The sequence below is a fragment of the Atta cephalotes genome (genome assembly GCF_000143395.1).
Source record: "Atta cephalotes unplaced genomic scaffold scaffold00015, whole genome shotgun sequence".
NCBI lineage: Eukaryota > Metazoa > Arthropoda > Insecta > Hymenoptera > Formicidae > Atta > Atta cephalotes.
The window spans coordinates 2,214,308-2,233,243 of record NW_012130079.1 but is presented as its reverse complement, the minus strand read 5'-3'; the positions used below and the strand labels follow the sequence as shown (position 1 = coordinate 2,233,243).

Below are 18,936 nucleotides of genomic sequence, written 5' to 3'. Positions count from 1 at the left end.
TATATTGTATAATTCATGATATGCATAATGGAATAAATAAATATGTATACGCGTAAATATGCACGTAACTTAAAAAAAAACAAAGAACTGAGTATTGTTATAGTAAAAACTAATTACTTTATACGTAATAATTACTTGAAGGTATGTTCAGAAGTATGGATCACTTATTAATGTCATGTAGTTATTGTTTTCGAAGAAAAGAAATGATGTCATAAATGTTGTTAAGAAAATGATGGCAAATTCTCCTATCTTCTCTCAGTCTCTCTATTGTATTAGAATATCTAAGTACTATTATATTGTTGTTCAACAATCCACGTTTCAATAAACAGAGGTTTAAAATAATATTCTAAAATCTTTAATCTTATAAACATTTCGATCTAAAAAAAATTTTAGCGCAAGTAAGATTTAATCGAAATAATATTTAAAAATGTTTTCCGCGCGAGATAAAATCTAATATTTATCATGTCATATCTTTAGTACAAAACAATCTTCAACAATTCTCTCTCTCGTCACAAAAAAGATTTTATATTAAACATTATTTCGATTAAAATATCATTTGGGCTAAAAATCTTTTGAAGTATTTATTTAGAATAATTTTATTTAATTTCATAAATGTCAGAGGATAAACTTTATCGAGTATCTTAAACTGAGGTTTCAGAGTTCAAACGCAAAAGAAATTTGTTCGATTTAGGATGTGCCAATTGTTCAGTGAGATTAAAATGCGGTAATCTATGTGCTGTACACAAGAGTGCCACTTCGCCCTGTCTCAACTGAAACTCACAACCGTTAGCGATCGGGCGAGAGGGTAGCTCTCCTTCGCATACCAAGGCCCAGTGATGTGACCGTTTTTGTCTCTCTTTCTCATTCGATAGCACTGGGTTTGCAGCGAAGAATGGTTCTAGGAAGGCGCGCGGCGCCGCATCTTGAGCCAAACATCTAGCGAGACGATTCAAAATAGATTCTACGGAATGACGCGGCTGTTGCCGGGTGATTCTTAAATATTTCTGTAAAGCTCTTGCCATAGAGGGAAACACCGCTTGCGCAGCTTCCATAGGGTCCATCGGTCCAGGATTTGGCGTAGATTCTACCTCGGAATGCAAACGTTTGATATGCGCAAATGCCTCTTCGGCGGCAGTGATGAGTCTTGCGCGACGTTTCCGCACTCGCCGCTCGTAATCATGCTCCTCGTAGAAGCGCTCATTGTGACTCGAATCACGACGACGCGCTTGTGCTGTCAGAACTGCCCGGTCTCCGCTTCCGGCGCGCGATTGCATACCACCGGTCACTCCACCATCAACCTCGTAAAACTTGAAACTTGATTGTTTTCTACCAGACTTAGAGACTGGCAACCTTTCCAAATATGGATTGTAAATTGGAAATTCTGTATAGTATTTTTCTAGAACCCATACGGCTGCTCTCTGTATCGATAACTGGCCAATCGCATAAGATCTCGATTCACCATCCGGCGATCTAACGACCTGTGAACGAAAATAATGTATATAATTCAAAATGCATGTTGTAATTAGGTATCATTGAGTAACAATATGAAGAACATTTAAGATAAACACCTTAAGATAAAATGTAGGTTGTAAATGACGAACTTCGATAAGGAGCACTGCGGTGTAATGTATAAACAGGAGTGTATTGGCAAGGGTACCTGCATAATTTACTAAACTTTTGTACTCTGTTATTTCGCCATTGGCAACAGTCTTAGCACTCTCGGTGACCTGAAAAATATCGAATACTTTAGTAACTAAATATATTTACAAAGATAGTATTTTTCAGTAAAAGATTAACATAGTGTAATATAGTAAATTATTACTCTAATTCTATATTTTGAAACGAGATGAAAATTATAAAATAATTCACTATGTTATAAAGTATCATCTATTGATATTTTTGTCCATAGTGAATTTGAATCGATTTGAGGTTATTAATTAATGATGATCACATATTCTATTTTGATTTTTGATTGCATAAAATCATGATGCTTTTGTTAATCGATCTCAGATCAATCCAAATTCATTGCGAGCAAAAACATTATACTTGTTTCTTGCTGGAAAACGCATATAATTGCATTAATCATATCTGGGATGATTACCTGTACAACATAAAAAAGCCAATAAGTACAAATGCACAGGGTGGTGAGCAGCAGCACTCCTGCCTTGAATAAAAATATGCGTGGCATGGTAGCGGTTCGCGGACGCAGGAATACTGCCCAGCTACCAATGATCAGTAGCACTAGTTTGAAGGCCAATCCTAGCAGTTCACCTTTGCATTCGGCATTACATGACAGTAGATGCAATTTCTGTTGCATCGTCAGTACCGTTGTTGAGTCGGGAAAGAATCCCAATTTAGGCAAAATAACCATGGCTATAGGACTAAGAAAGGCGCTTATCCCGAGTATCATTGCCACGATTGGACCAACATAGCGATTGCAGCTAGAACCAAACGTGCTATCGGTTTCGTTTGGCCAGTGGCTTACATCTTCAGTCGATTCTGATCTATCCGAGGTATTGCCAGTGACGGCTGTAGTATTCTCTCCCCAATTCTCATCCTGAGGCAGTATCTGCACCTCGATCACTTCTTGGCCCATGTTATCCACACTATCTCCTCGTACGTTGACTGTTGTTTGAAACGGAGCCATTTCACTAGTATCCAAATTCTGTCTCTCCTTTCTTTGACTTCGATTGCTCCTGTCACAAAAGATTACAAAAGATTAATGAAATCCAAATCATAAGAGATCATCTTTAACAATCATAATTTTAGTATTAAAATAACTCGCTGGTTTTAGTTGTATAATATCATGCTTCTTTCTTAATAATAAGAATGAGTCAAAGAACCTCTTCTAGATTATAGAACTGAAAGAAGTACTTACCTCCTTCATTCAGTTATGCAACTAAAACCAGTGGCTTATTCCGTCAATACTAAAATAACGACTGCTAAAGAGCTTTTATGATTTCTATTGTGTACAACCTCATAAGACACTACATTTGGAGAATTAAAACTCCCACTTCTTTAGGATGATTAGATGAAATTGGGCTATACCTAGTGGTACGGTGAGAATGCTGCCTGTGATGCTGTTTCGAACTGTGAGATCTATGATGCTTCTGGGAGCTCCTGCTGTGGTGGCTATGGCTATGCTCGCTAGCCCCGGACTTTACGCTCTCCGTCTCCATTCCACGACAAAGGCTACCGCCCGCTCGCTACCCCATAAGAACATACCCTCCCTCGCACGCTGACGAACGACGGACACATGTATCGCGACGCCGCACGACGTAGTCTCAGTCAGCTCCAATGTTCCGCTTTACTTTGTCAAGGTACGCTATCGCCGCGCATCCACGATCCAGGCATTCTTGGAGCGTCGCGGCGTCGCGGTCACGTGCACTCTTGACATTCCGTTATCCGGTCGAGACGATTTGTAGGGAACAGGTTACCGCTGTCATCGGTACGATATGAGATCGATACCGGAATGATCGATGAAACCACAATTCTCGGCGTCAAACGCGTAAAAAACAGACGCCGACACGCCTAACGTTTTATTATTCCCACCCCCTCTGTCCGGCTCCAAGCAGCCGGGCTACCACATTCCGTAGTAATTGCTGCGATTGAAAACACTGCGGAGTCGCTAGGGGAATTTTATCCTGAAGATACGCTAGAGAAAGATTTAGAGAGACCCATGTTCGTGGACATCATTTATAGATCATGATATAAAAATATAATATTCTTATACTATGGATACATTCCATTTGATGTTGCAATACCTTGTTTATACATTTGCTAAACAATCAATCATTCATGTCGTTTATCAATCAAGTGTCAAACAAGGTTTTCACTTGACATTGCAAATGTATAGTAAAAAACCATGGAATGCATCCTATAGAAGCAATAGATATCGCTTATCTAATTGTTTCTATATTAGAACAATTAAAATAGATCAAACCATTTTCGCGATCAAGCGATTTTTATTTAATATTTATCATGTTTAAAATAATGAATAATTTTATAAATAAAAATATGTGTTGAACTATCAAGATAGTCGACAAATTCTTTCAATTAAAAACATTTGAAATTTATTATTTTTTAGTGGAACACTTTTTGTACTTTCTTTCCAAATGTATTTCAAATGATTATTACAATTTATTACACGGCAATAGGAGTGGGTGGAGGTAGATCTTTGGACGGCTTCACCTCGGAAATCGGAACTGACGGTGGCACCTCTTCTTTCGGCTCCACGATAGATACATAATCGGGAAGAGGTTTTTTTGGGCCACTCTTGCCATTAGGATCCCAAGGAAGCATAATTTTAACCTTGATTCCCAATACCCCTAAAATATATTTAAAATAAAATACAAAATAAAAAATACAAATGTAATATCAAATATAACACAAATTTTTTATTATATGTTATAAACTGAATATATATTTCGAACCAAATTTTATAAGTACATTATTATATTACGAATTAAAGAAATAATCATGATAATACAATGATTGATACCTTGTCGAAGAAGCACATGCCGAGTGGCAGTGTTCACATACTCATTAGTCGGCTCGCCTGAGTGTATCATAAGACCATCAACAAATTTCATTGATTTTGCTCTCTGACCACGCAGTTTACCACTGACAACCACCTCACAACCTTTAGCTCCTGACTCCATGATGAAACGGAGGACACCATAACATGCTCTGATTAAAAACAAAATTTTCAATAGAAAAAATGTGATAAAAAATAAGATTAACAGACTACATAGAATAAAGTTCTAAACTTTACCTTCGTACAGCGAGGCCACCGATCAGTTTATATCGAAGAGATTCTGCCTGTGCAATTGCACATAAGCCACGTGTGGCGACTTTTTCGGCATACAACTCAACATTCTGCGGTTCTTTAAAATTAAAACGTTTCTGTACTACAGAAGTAAGCTCTCTGATCCTACGTCCCTTTTCACCAAGTACGCTTTGTGTATGAGTAGCCAACAAGATAATTTCTGTTCGATTTGGTGTAACACGAACTTCCACACCAGAATAGCCATCCTCAGCGAGTTCGCGAGTCAAAAACTCGTTTAACTCAGCCCTGAATACACCGTCTCCCACAAACTGAAGATAAAAAAAAAGTGAATATTAATACTGAATTTAACTTATCTTTATTATATATAAGTATGAAAATTTGTTTGAAAAAACTATCATAAAATCAAATATCAAAATTAAATATCAAATATAGAATAAAAGAATGTTGCAAAATAACTAATATATGCCTAATCTACAAAATTTTATATATTTTAAATAATTTTGTAATGAGATACATGGAATCATGAAGGCCATATGTGAAAGAATTCACATGTGACACTGAAAGCATTCCATTATGATTTATGATTCTAGCAATATCTTGCTTTATTTCGATGAAATATTATTCCAAAAATTTTCAGCACTGCAACAAATATATTTCTATGCTTGCTCAAATTTATTATATACTTTATATTTATTATAAATTCTTGAAAATATTACTAACCTTCCTCTTCTTCGATATTGAACGATTCTCCATATTCAGGATACTAGTGAATCACAGATTCCTTTCAATTGAATTACGTCTAAAATATAAAGAGAATTACGTTAATTACTAGTGCTTAAACATATATAAATCTAAATTTATAAATTCCTAAATTTACAATATTAACAGCCGCTTACTTCTCTTAACCTTTCGTATTTCATATGATTTCATGAAGGCCGCATGCGGATATCTACGATTGCAAACTCACTTTAAATCATAACTTATTTGTAATCAACCAATCAGAAATAATATCACTACGTAATATCAGCTGTTGACGCTTCTGATTGGTTCTTGTGACTTACGACGATACAATATCCAATAAGAAAATTCACTTTCTAGAATTTCTAGCTAGTAATATTTTTGTCTCGAGAAAAAAATGGCGTTTTCCATTGGAAAAACTAGTGTAACACTATGCAATTGAGTGCAAATTGGCTTATATATTTCCAATGTTAATAAATAATTTAATCCTTTTAAGCTTATGAGGTTATCGTGACATAAAAAAAATACGTAATTTACAAGGATTAAATTATTTATCAATACTGAAAATATGTGAATTAATTTAAGTGCACTCTGTGTGTCGATTGCGCTTATTTTCCCAATGGAAAATTTTCCTATTGGTAGTGTGAAGCCTGCATAACGGCGTCTGCTAGCACTGGCACTACTGCGTTTGCGCGAGACTCCATCCCTCCATCTCGCAGCGTACAGCTTGTCGTTTCGCGGCTTCTATCGGTGTTGTTACAATCTTTCTACCGTTGTGGTTTCCATTTTTACTCTCTCTGTATCGAGTCTGTAGTCTACACGCTTCTGAAAGCTACTTCGGTTGATTTCCCGTGCTCGCGTCGTATGAGGCACGGTGAAATTTTATCGTTTACATTCTCCATCGGGCACACGTCTTCAGGATGCCCAAAAGGAAGCATCAGGCCCTCATAGATTCCGACAGTAGCGGGAGTGCGTCGGAAAGCGGTTCGGACTTGGACAATGTAAATAGCTTAGCCTTTATGTAAAAGTCCTGTGCCATTCACTTCCGCGTCCATTATCATACCGTATGTTTATCTCCGTTCACGAATTGCAAAGTGCAAACTGCGATCACGTTCTAAGCGACTTTGCATAATTTACGGTAATATCCAATACAAGTGCATAAACATATATGTACGAATTTTATGCAATATTAAATCAAGTATTTTTTTAAGACTGTAATGTGAATACACAACAACTAGGTAATAAAAGTTTTAAATGATCAAGCTGAATCTTCAATGCTTAAATAATTTAGTGAATTATTAATTTCTGAATTATGAATGTTTTAAGATAAAACAATATGTATTTTTAGCTTTTTATTTTTAAATTATCTGGTTTTTTTTCTTTTTAATGCTTGATTGTATATTTTATTTTAAAATGAAGAATGTGGAACAGTTGCAAGAAATATATTACATGTAATATAAAATATAAAATGTAATATATAATTGTTTACAACACATATAATGTTAGTAATATATAATAATGTGATTGCTTGTCAAAACTCATGGAGCACAATGCAATATGGAACTGAGCTGTTATAATTTTTTCCATGATTTTAGCATTAGTAATTGAGCACGTATCTCTTTACTAAATTTTAGGACCTATTGTCATTGGCAAAGAAAAAGAAAGGAAAATCCCAAGATGATTCTCAATCGAATGAGGATAACGGATCCATTAAGAAGGACACTAAACATGATTCAGATATATCAGATTCTGATGATTGGAATAACAAAGCTGGAAAAACAAAGAAGAAAAAGTCACCATCAAAAAGAAGTAAACGAAAGATGACAAAGTCCAGCTCAGAAGACAGTGCCAGTGAGAAAGAACCAGCTAAGCAGCTTTCGGAGCCAGAAGAAGGTATATGGAAATTAAATCTTTTACAAATGTATACTTTGTTTTTTCTTAAATATGTGAATATGATCTCTTAAGTTTTTTGCTATTATAAATAACAATCACTTTATTATAACAGGTGAGGTATCAGATTCAGATCCGAGTGGTTCCAGTTCCAGCCAAGAAGAATTCAATGATGGCTATGATGACAAACTTATGGGAGATGCAGAGGATCAAGCTAGACTTGCACAAATGACTGAGAAAGAACGTGAACAAGAAATCTTTAAACGAATTGAACAACGTGAAATTATGAAAACAAGATTTGAAATTGAGAAGAAATTAAGAATGGCCAAGAAACAAGAATTGAAAAAACAAAAGGAATCGAAAAAGAAGGAGAAGGGTATTGAAGAGAAGCAGAAAATAGATCGAGCTCCAGATCCTAAAGAGAGGAGTAAAGATCGCAAGAAGACAATAGAAGAAAAGCAGGACAAGAAGTTTCATGCAATGTCATTGCTCAAAGCTAGACGCGAAGAGAAGAAGGAACGAGGTAGGTTTCTCATATATTGTTGCCTTCTTTGTATTAGAAATATTACAAATATTTCTAATCCCATTCTTTTATTAATAGAGGAAAAAGAAAAACAGAGGATAGAGCAGCAACAACAGCAATCAAAGGATATGGAGGAAGAAGAATTGGAAGATGATCATAAAGCGGCTGCAAACAAAACAAAACTTAAGGCATCTGATATATATTCCGATGACAGTGGTTCATCAGATAGTGGAGAAGAGGAAGAAGTAACTAAACCAGCACCTCTACGTAGATCATCTTCGAGTGAAAGTCGCGATTCGGATTCCGACAACGATAAAAAGTAAGTTTTTAGGCTATTTTTTATTCAATGATATTTTTTATATCTTTATTTTTATTTTTTATTTTTATTCAGTTATATTTTTATTCGATATAATTATTTTAGGTCGATTACTAGCAACAAAGCTAGACCTAAGAAACCAGTATACATCAGTACTAAAGAAGATCTAAATAAGATTCGATTATCCCGTCATAAGATGGAGAGATTCGTTCATTTACCTTTCTTTGACAGAGTAGTACAAGGTTGCTTTGTCAGAATAGGAATCGGCAATAATAATGGCAAACCTGTCTATAGAGTAGCTGAGATAAGCGGTGTGTGTGAGACAGGAAAGATTTATCAACTCGGTGGTACAAGGACGAATAAGGGATTGAAATTACGACATGGTGCACAGGAACGTGTATTCAGGTTGGAATTTGTTTCAAATCAAGAATTCACAGATTCCGAATTCTTTAAGTGGAAAGAAACTTGTGCGCTACAAGGAATATCGACGCCTACATTTGATGAAGTAGAACAAAAATTAAAGGACATTAAGGAAGCGCTGGTATACGAATTCAAAGAAGAGGATATAGAAAAAATAGTACGTGAAAAGGAGAGATTCAAACAGACTCCTTACAATTACGCAATGAAGAAAGCACAGCTGATGAGAGAACGTGATGCGGCTAATTGTAGAGGAGATGACGAGACAGCTAGTCGACTTAATCAAGAATTGAGTGAATTAGAAGAGCGTGCATCAGAACTGGATAAAATGCGTACGGCAACAATTTCTAGTATATCATACATAAATGATCGCAACCGAAAGAAAAATGTAGAGGAAGCTGAAAAAGCTATAATGGTAATGTTTAGGGTATAATTTGTATTATAACATTTCAATTGATTAATGATAATTTCAATTCCAACTTCGAATTTGTTATAACAGGAAGAACTGAAAGCTAATAAGGGTAAGAAAGTCGATGATCCATTCACTAGGCGAAGTACTAAGCCAAGGATGGTGTATAAGCCGGAAGATGAGTCTGAAGTGGTAGCAGTTCCAGTAAATGATAAATCGAATCCTCATCCTACTGGAGATTCAGTGTCGGCAGTTGATAAAGAGAATGGACAGGAATCTAAGAAGAAGCAAAGTACAGAAGATCTATTTGACGCACATGACTTTGATATAACAATCGATTTGGAAGTTCCTATTCCAAGTAAGTTTTGCAAGAAGTATTGTAAGAAATTATATTTTTAATTATAAATTTTTGCCCAGCAATTAAAACAAAACGAGATATACATAGAGTACAAATATTTATATAATTTATACAATTTTATTTCTAGACAATCCTGTTAGCGTTTTACCGAAGCCCATTAATAATATCAAGGATACAGGACCTCGCCGATCGTTAAATCTAGAAGATTACAAAAAGAAACGTGGTCTTATCTAACAGTTCATATGTCTTAAACATTCTAAAAATACGATAAGGCTAAGTTGTCGAGGTTATCTTGTAATTAAAGATATCACCTCATTTATCGAATGCTCTGTTTAATAACAAGAAGGAGAATGCGTTCTTATAATGATTGACTGAGAGATTAGATTATTTATGATTATACTTGCAATGTTACTACTAATGAAGAATTTATCTGTTTAATACGTTGAGTAGTAGTGGTTCCCTATACACGAAGGATAAATACTGTATTACAGTTATGTAATATTACAGTTACATAATAAATAAAGGAATATTAATGATACAAACTATATAATATCTAATGGAAATTTTGTTATAAAATTTTTTAGAATTTTATAACATAATGTCAGATTAATGATTATATCTACATATGGATATGTGACGCATACATATTTATGTAGGAATTATATTGGAGATCACACTGTGTGTATATAATTTAACCAAAATTTCATTACGCCCTCTTTATTCGCCATTAAGATCTATAAAAAGAATCGATAATCACTACCATTCATCATTCATCATCATACTCAATGTATTAAAGAGATTTTAATTAAGATTTTAATTCTTCAAAAAGATTTCAACGAATCGGTTCCTATTATGTATTCCAAATAGCGACATTGTCATTGCTGGACGGAAAATATAATTTTGTACACATGCAATAATTGCGTATATAGAACAATGTTTGATTGATAATGACAGTACTTAAGGAATAAGATTACTGAGATATATTACTTAGATGCTGCGAAAAATATAATTTTACGTTTTATTACACATCTTCTAATGCACATGGGAGACAACCATATCTCAAGTAACATACAATTCTTATAAAGCGGTAAAAAAAAGTGCATATAATCACTTTTTAGCGCTTTATAAGTGCTGCTTTGCTACTTGGGATATCGTATAATACTTAAATGAAAAATAGAAAAAAAAGGAAGATATATTTATACTGATCAAGTTATTTGCCAAATAACTAAATTTCTTACAAATCGTTTATATAAAAATCAATTTTGATTACAGTAAATGATATAAGATTTTACGTTGTATGCAATAGAATAAAAATCTTGTTAAAAAGCCATTTTATCAGAAAATGGAAGATATATATATAATTAACATAACTACTACAATAGTATATCAATATCAATTAAATAAACTTATATCTTTTAATTCACGTATCCTGTACGTAGTGTACGTTACACTGTTTGTATTATTCATTTATGTACAGTATATTATCATTTTGACATCTTTCTCAATTTATTCATATATCTTCAATATTTTCTATTGAGGAAAAGCAAAACTGTATATAAATATTTCAACGTTTTTGAATTATAATTTTTATCATTTGAGATCCTACAATATTAATGCAATGATAAAAAAATTTTTTTTAGCAATACCGATTCTCTTATTGAAAAAGAAACTAAATTTATTTAAAAATAAGTTAATGTACTGCCTCATCGCTTACTTACTTTTTTATTATTTTAATATTGCTGAAAAAGATTGTGTCAAACGTACGAAATGTATTACGATTTTATAATTGTATTTATAATATATGACATGTAGAAAATATGTACAAAATGAATGTTTGCATCGTATTACATTATATTATAAATTATAATAAGGCGTCTTCATTGTCTCTGCATTTCTTTTATCGAAATTGTACATACATGTATTTAGGGGCGGGGGAAGAGGAGAGGGGGGGGGGCATATTTAAGCACAAGAAACTTCAGAATCTTTCTTCTAACCATGTAATAAATTATTATTTTCCTAATCTAGGAAATATTGTCAAGAAATTATAACTGTGTATAGCCCTATTGCTAAATACTGTAAAACTGTAGAAAGCGATTCTTATTTTTATGTAATATATATTTGAAAAAATTGTAGGTCCCGTAATCCAGAAATTATATATACAAAAGAGATCACCAGGTCGCCACTGATAAGAGACGATGGATTTGAGAGAGAGAGAGAGAGAGAGAGAGAGAGAGAGAGAGAGAGAGAGAAATCTGAACAATGTTGTTTGTAAAAGTATCATATTCTTGAACATATTAATTTCACTATTGTTTACATTAACAACAATAACAAAAAACGTATTCTGCATACTAGAGCCGTGTTTCAAATTTACTGCTAGCAGTAAAATGCTACAGTTTACGTTACGTGCACTATAGATTTTTATTAGTCAATTTTGGAACACAGCCTTGAATTGACAATTTAGTTTTCCAATTAAAACTAAAAGATGAAAGAGTATTATCTTTCTTCGACTTAATGGACACTCTTGTCTTTCAGTTTTAGCTGAAAAGTCAAGTTGTCAATTCTGTTACACAGAAATACGTTTTCGCTGTTATTGTTAATGTAATAATGAAATAATGAAATTTGCATTCAAGAAAATGGTGAATTTTTTTTCGATATTTATCGTCTCCATCGTTTTTAAGGATGCGTTCCGTTTTACGCTTGCAGCACTCGTAAGCATCATTTGTCCTTGTTCAATATTTAGTAGACACGGATAAACTGATGACGCTCATAGCGTGAAAACGAAAAGTATTCTTATTAGAGATAAGATTACCTCTTCTACATAACTTACTATATATCCATTAATATATGAAAGCTACAGTTTTTTAACGCTGGGTTTCAAACGGCCTATTAGAAGATTGTTATGGCAAATTAATACTTTCAGTGATTTGCCATTGCCTTCCGAGAGGTGATGATTAAACAAAATCTGAGGTATATGTATTCTGGGCATGAATTTAAATCTGGATCTTTTGGTACAGTGAGCAGCCACGTAATTCTCTACATCATGATCGCCATATAAGGATTATCGTGCCAAGTAATGGCATAAAATAGATGCAATATTTATACTTATAATACTCAGAAGCGATAAGAAGTGGATAAGATTATAAACTAGTATATATTATATTATAGCAAATTATATATACATTTATATGTAATAATATATATTATATATATTATTTGTATATAATTTTTATTTACTTATATACATATATATAATTTGCTATTAATGTTCGAGATACACAACATCACACATGCATATAAGATACTTTATGTTTATATGTACTAATGTCTTTTTATCATTGCACTATGTGTTTCCTTTATTAATACATATTTTTCACATACAATAGTTTTTATTACCAGCAATTATATAATTTATTGCAAATTAAAGTATATATATATATTGACTGCTCAAGATATATTAATCTTTTTATAATAAATGTGTAATGATGCCACTTTCTTATGTACAAAATTAATAATATTGTAAATTATGTAACTGCTAACAGTATTTAACAAAATATATACATGTATGTGTGTGCGTGCGTGGATGGGTGTTTATTCTATTAGGATGTTTTATATTTGTTCTACTAGACGATCTCATATATATTTTTTAGATCGACTAAGCGCATTATCATGTTTATCAACAAATTCTGTATTTTGTTACGGTATGTTTCGCATATAATTTCTGTATCGAGCATCATCTTTGCTTTTCATTATACTTCCACGAAATCTATCCTAACAGAAAATCTAATAGCGGCTTCGACTAACAATAAATTTTAACTAATTTAATTTATCGATTAAAATTCAGTCGATAAAATCACTTAAAGTAATATTTTTAATTAATCTCATCTCTTTTTTCCATATGTTAAACATAACTGTCAGTCGTTTTTATTAAATGTTATATAACAATAAAAAAATTAATAATTCTATCTATGTCAATAGTACACTAACAGCTGATTAACGTTACTTGATATTACTTCAAATTAATAATTAACTAAGGTAATTGTAATCTGATGAATAAATATCGACAAATATTTTCGAAATCCCTAACGCGAGATCTACAATGAGAGTCATAGTAGCGCAAGCTCTTGTCGTAGAAAATTAACCAATTACTGTTGAATATGAGAAGAATGATCGACTATGATTGGTCAATTTTCTACTACGACCCTATGACCGTTACTACTCCGTATAAATGTAGATTGAAATTTCTTCACGCGCATAGGCGCCGAAACTGAAAGTCTCGATACGTTCTTGGCTCTGTTTTACCAATCGCGACATTTCGCAGTCGCGTGTTTCAATGCGCATCGCGAGGACTCGGCGCGCAGTCGCGACGCGTGTGCGCCGGACAGATCGTTCGCACACCGCTGCCCATATAAGGCAATTTCCCCACGTCCCTGGCGGCGATTGGACCGCGTGACCGGCACGTCCCGCGTCGATGACTGATTCCTCCCGAAAGTCGCGTGTCCGCGAATCGATCTTACGTAAATCGTGCATGTACACGTCGAATCGGCCTTGGCCGTCCTATCGGGAAATTATTCGCGCCGTTACCGCGTTTACTACCCCCGCCGCTGATTTCAATTCGTATTTGTCACGCATTCTCGTTTTATCCGCCGCTTCGTTTCACGTGAATGCCGGCAATTACGTATTAATTATTCGATTCACGAATCATCGGGCGCGACGCATTAATTATCCGTTCATTCTTTTACAATATCGACTAGCATACTTCGTTCCGAATATCCGATAGATTTCCAATTCGCGTGATTTTTCTATCTCGCGCGCCTATTGTAACGTGCGGTGGCGCGCAATCGCGAATTTTTGACGACGCTTGACGGGGCGCGGGCATTCCGTCGCGGGCCAATCAGAACGGCGGGCCGTGGCGGCGCTGCGCGCGCAGGCGTAGGGATACAGGATTCGCGGAGAGAGAAAGAGAAAGAGAGAGAGAGAAAGAGAGATAGCCGGCTGGTCGTGAGAGAGGAGCCTCCCTTCCCGTTCGCCCGTGTGAGCCAGCCGCGCGATCTCTTCGACTGGACACTACGCCGCTATCCAGTTCCATCACGGCCGAGATACACCGGGAAAGTGTCGGTTAAAGTGCTCGTGACTCTGCCCACCGGCTACATCGCTCGCTACGGAAAATGGTAAATATCTGGACACGACGGCAGCGGCCACCGCCGCCGCCGTCGTCGTCATCGTCATCGCCACCGTCGTTTTGCAAATCCACAATAAGTGGATATTAATCACCCCGGCGAGAGAAAAAAACGTTCCATAAATGCGAACATCGAAATCGCGGCATCTATCTATGGCGACGGGCGAGGTTCGACCCGGCCCGGCAGCCGACGACAACCTTTTTGTGGTTATGGCCGCAGCAGACGCGCCGGTCGGCCATTGTTGCCCGGCTCCGAGATACGCCTCCTTTCTCGCAACGGCGGCCGCCCGGAAGAATCTCGCGAATCGCCCGCGCGGCGTCTTCTCGCCTCGTCTCGACCACGTATCATCGCTCCGCTCTCGTCTATCTTCATCGCAGACCTCATTATTTAGCCTCCCACGCGGATTACCGCGGCAACGGCGATGGTGACGATCCTTGCGACAGCTTGCACGGACTTGCCGTTGTTTCCAGGAAGCGTATGATTCATTTCCACTTCGACGAGCTGATTGACCGACCGATCAGTGACGGAGAATCGCGCGTCACAGCGGCATGAGATCGCGCTTTTATGTCTGGGAGATTGCATTTTCTCGCTCCGTCTTTCTCCATCTCTCCATATCTCTCTCTCTCTCTCTCTTCTTTTTTCTCTTTCTGTCTCTTTCTCTCCGTCTCTATCTGTGCCTCCTCTTCCCTTTGCCTTTTCGAACGTTGCATCCGATTGCAACCAGTGTCTTGTCACTCTCACGAGTTCGATTCTGTATCCATGAAGATCCGTGATATAGGGCCATTTCTATAAATATTTTTAATTCAAGTTAACTGGGATTTCAGTTCTCGGCTTCATCTCTTTAGCTTCGTCCAGGAGATAATCTCGATTTACTTCAACGCGAGCGCGTGCGACGTCCAGGGAGAGACTCGAAACGCGCCGAAATTCCTGAAACATTCGCCGAAATTACCGTAAAACATTCCGGGGAGCATATCTCCGGACGTCGCGACGATCGCCTTGATAAAACGACGTAAAAGGTAACGGCTCGCCGCGAAAGAATGATGGTGACTCGATTCGAGTAACCATAACATTGTAATGGCGCCTTTGCAGCCTTATGTATTTATTTATTTATTTATTTATTTATATTTTCTATCATTTCTCGTTAGGTAAAAACATCGATTGTGCGCGCGCACGTGACACGCTCTACTTGGTTAAATCAAGTATATATATATATATATATAGATATATATATATATATATATATATATATCATGTGTTAACCTACGTAGAAGAAGAGGATGACGCATGGCTGTTATTAAGAATATAATAAATAAATAATAAGGCGATGGTGTATTCTGAAGGTCTTTGGACCTCCTGAATCATTTTCTCCAAATTTATCTTTTGTATGAGTCTAAGGAGAGCAAATACTAATTGAAAGTAACGTAAATATTATAATTTCACACTCAGGCCCGATTTTTCATTAGCTGGTTAAATTGTGATTGGATTGAACCTGATGATATAAAAATGATATTTTTTTATCTATAATTACTAAAGTTACTAAACTGATAGTTTTAGGATAACATTACAAAATCATTAATTTACTGATCATAGAAAAACATTTTTTTATTATCAAGAAACCTAAAGCACATCTAAATCTAAAGCACAATTACTCAGATAATGAAAAACTAGACCTCAACAATATAAATGTGATGTGTGTGTGTGTGTGTGTGTATGTGTGTGTTCAGCAGAAAAGTAATTTTGCAATTGTAAGATTCTTTAATATAATTCTTTACATATTTAGAGCCAGTGAGAAACCAAGAATAAAGTCTAGACACAATTAAAAAGTACAAGCAATAGAAACAGGACAGATTTCAACCTATATATACCAGAATACATGATTCCTGAGATTTGTTCTTACCTGTTTCTATTGTCTGTTTTTTTTTTCAATTGTGCATTAAACTTAAGAACCAATCATATTAAAGAATTCTACAACAGTTGCAAAATTGCTTTTTCTAATGATCCAATTATTGATGTTACATTACTTTTGATATCATATTGAGAAAAATTTTGGGTTGAAAATAAACAATTCAGAAAATTCTAATCATATTAGTCAGAATTCTGATTATCCCAATTAGAATTGTAATGTATATACACATGATATATAATTCAACCAGAATTTCAATTAATACAATCAAGCTTTCCAATGCTTTATTATTGATATTACTTTTAGTTGATGTTTACTGGAGAGTTAATAGGTTTCGTATAATGATAAATAATATGTTTCATGGAACGTCACTGGGAAAGAAATTGACGTCGCGAGCGGAATCGAAGAGACGAGATCATTATTGAGCGTCATCCTCAAGAAAACGTCGCCTGTTTTATTTTGGGTGGACGCTTCGAATCACGTGCTATCGGCAACCACTTCTACTCAAATCTCACTCAGTGGTTCCCATCGGGATCGTCGACAGATTGCTGGCAATCTTCTCACGTTATCTCGATGATCTGCTCAATCGGCGCGTCGCGATCTACGGAAATCGATGGCAATCAATTTCCATCGACAGCGAGAAATGGCAGGCTTTCCTTCCGATTACATCACGTTATATCCACCGCTTGAAGCGAACATGTATACTTGATACGTTTCGGGAAAGATAAATTGTAGGGATTTAATTCGTAATCTATATTTATTACAGCCGAAAAAGCGCCTTTAAAATCGTTGATTTATATATTAATTGAGAATCTCTAGAATCTCATCTTTCAAGAAACTAAGTCAATATTTCTTCGTAATTGATTATATTGATCAAATGTCTCGTAGTGCCGTGATCGTCATGTGAAAGCACGTTTCTACGAAAATTTTCCCGGAACCATGATTTTGCCAAACACAAAATTAAAATTAAGGTCTAATTATAACTGATTAATTTAATTAACGTTGCTAATTATTTCACACTTTATTTAATTGACGCTTTTTCTTTCTGTAACAATTGTTATAATAGGCATGATTTAACAAAAGATCCAGCAATAACAAATAAATTAATAATATAACGATATTATCACAAAAATGCTATCAAGTATACTGAAAAAAGCAATTCATTTTATTTTAATATATCTTACTAAAGAATTGTATTCGCCATGTATTATATATTCCCAAAAATTATTGGAGTAAATCTGATTCTAAAAAGAGTGAAATCCCGTTCTTAAAGATTAAAAATTGGAACTCTTTTTCAAGATTGATTCAATTTTCATTCTTTAGAATGACGTTCCACTTTAAAAAATTTAAAAAGTTAAGCCCGAAAACAGAAACAGGGTCTTCAGTGCTAACAAATACGTTTTCTTTTGTTGTGCCAAAACCGAGTTTCTTCCGTTGACATTGACACTAAAATCCGATTATTTCTCTACGTGACTCCGTCGACGCGGATTCGGAAAGCGTGAGATTGGCAATGAGAGACAATCCGAAGTTGCGAAACGCAGGCGAGCGACGATAGCGGAAGCGTCCAGTTAATATCGCAAAAAGTTGCAACTTCGCGCAACAAAGATGGCTTGCGTTCCTTTATCAAAACCACTTGCAACTCGTGCAGATATAAATAAAATCGTGACTCGATGCTCTTATCACGTCATATCGCCGTCTCACTGTTCCTTGTCAGTGCGATTAAGTACGACCTTAACCCTCTCGCGGGTTCGCCTCCGCGGCACTCTTTCGCCGACTGTTCTCCCACGAAGGAATTTTATACATGGAAATAATTATAGAGCGACTCGTCGAGTGACATGGTAGCTTTTCTCAACCACGTAAAAATTTATTATTCGCATACGAGATGTCTCAAGAACTTATGATTATCATTGGATTCAATGGATTTGAAATCGATTTTTTCGTGGTAAAAATATCAATAATTTTGAAGTAAGCATTCGAAAATGCAACTTGAATCTACGAACACAAAATGTTCTTCAATTAATTTTAAAAGGAATTTACTTATCAAATTTTGATACAAGTACACACAATTAAAATCAAAGTATATATGAAGAGTTTCTTCGAGATTTTTCCAATTTTTTGTATTTTCAAATAATTACATATATATTTTTTAATTACTTGTATCAAAATTTTATAATTTTATAATTTACAACATAATGGAATGTATGACTAAGTGTTGAAACTCTCGAAATTTAGAAAGAAAAATGTATATCGAATGTATACTCGAATTTTTAGTCATTTTTCCTGAAACATTTATTTCGGCGTTGTCGGTGAGAAGAGTCGGCTCTCGTCGCAAAACTGTCCCCTTCTCCGATCTGTTAACTCCCCTCTGGTATCCTCTCGCACCTCGCCGCGCTTCGACGATGACAGTGAACTAGAG

At 35.3% G+C, this 18,936-nt stretch overlaps 3 protein-coding genes across 3 annotated transcripts; 1 reads left to right on the top strand and 2 right to left on the bottom strand.

Annotated features, from left to right (window-relative positions):
* Positions 1-641: 641 nt before the first annotated feature.
* LOC105618002 (vang-like protein 1) lies at positions 642-3,179 on the bottom strand. Its single transcript, XM_012199540.1, has 4 exons — positions 3,049-3,179; positions 2,102-2,696; positions 1,569-1,727; positions 642-1,478 (listed from the first exon to the last, which is right to left on the bottom strand). The coding sequence occupies exons 1-4, from the start codon at positions 3,177-3,179 to the stop codon at positions 642-644; spliced, it is 1,722 nt and encodes a 573-aa protein (XP_012054930.1).
* Positions 3,180-3,945: 766 nt separating this feature from the next.
* Positions 3,946-5,542, bottom strand: LOC105618001 (40S ribosomal protein S3-like). Its single transcript, XM_012199539.1, has 4 exons — positions 5,510-5,542; positions 4,775-5,097; positions 4,502-4,689; positions 3,946-4,328 (listed from the first exon to the last, which is right to left on the bottom strand). Exons 1-4 carry the CDS (start codon positions 5,540-5,542, stop codon positions 4,144-4,146), a joined length of 729 nt encoding a protein of 242 aa, XP_012054929.1. The 3' UTR covers positions 3,946-4,143.
* A 905-nt stretch (positions 5,543-6,447) lies between these two features.
* On the top strand, positions 6,448-9,674 carry LOC105618000 (RNA polymerase-associated protein RTF1 homolog). The gene is made up of 7 exons (XM_012199538.1): positions 6,448-6,528; positions 7,162-7,420; positions 7,533-7,940; positions 8,019-8,259; positions 8,362-9,088; positions 9,173-9,440; positions 9,568-9,674. The coding sequence occupies exons 1-7, from the start codon at positions 6,448-6,450 to the stop codon at positions 9,672-9,674; spliced, it is 2,091 nt and encodes a 696-aa protein (XP_012054928.1).
* Positions 9,675-18,936: the final 9,262 nt, after the last annotated feature.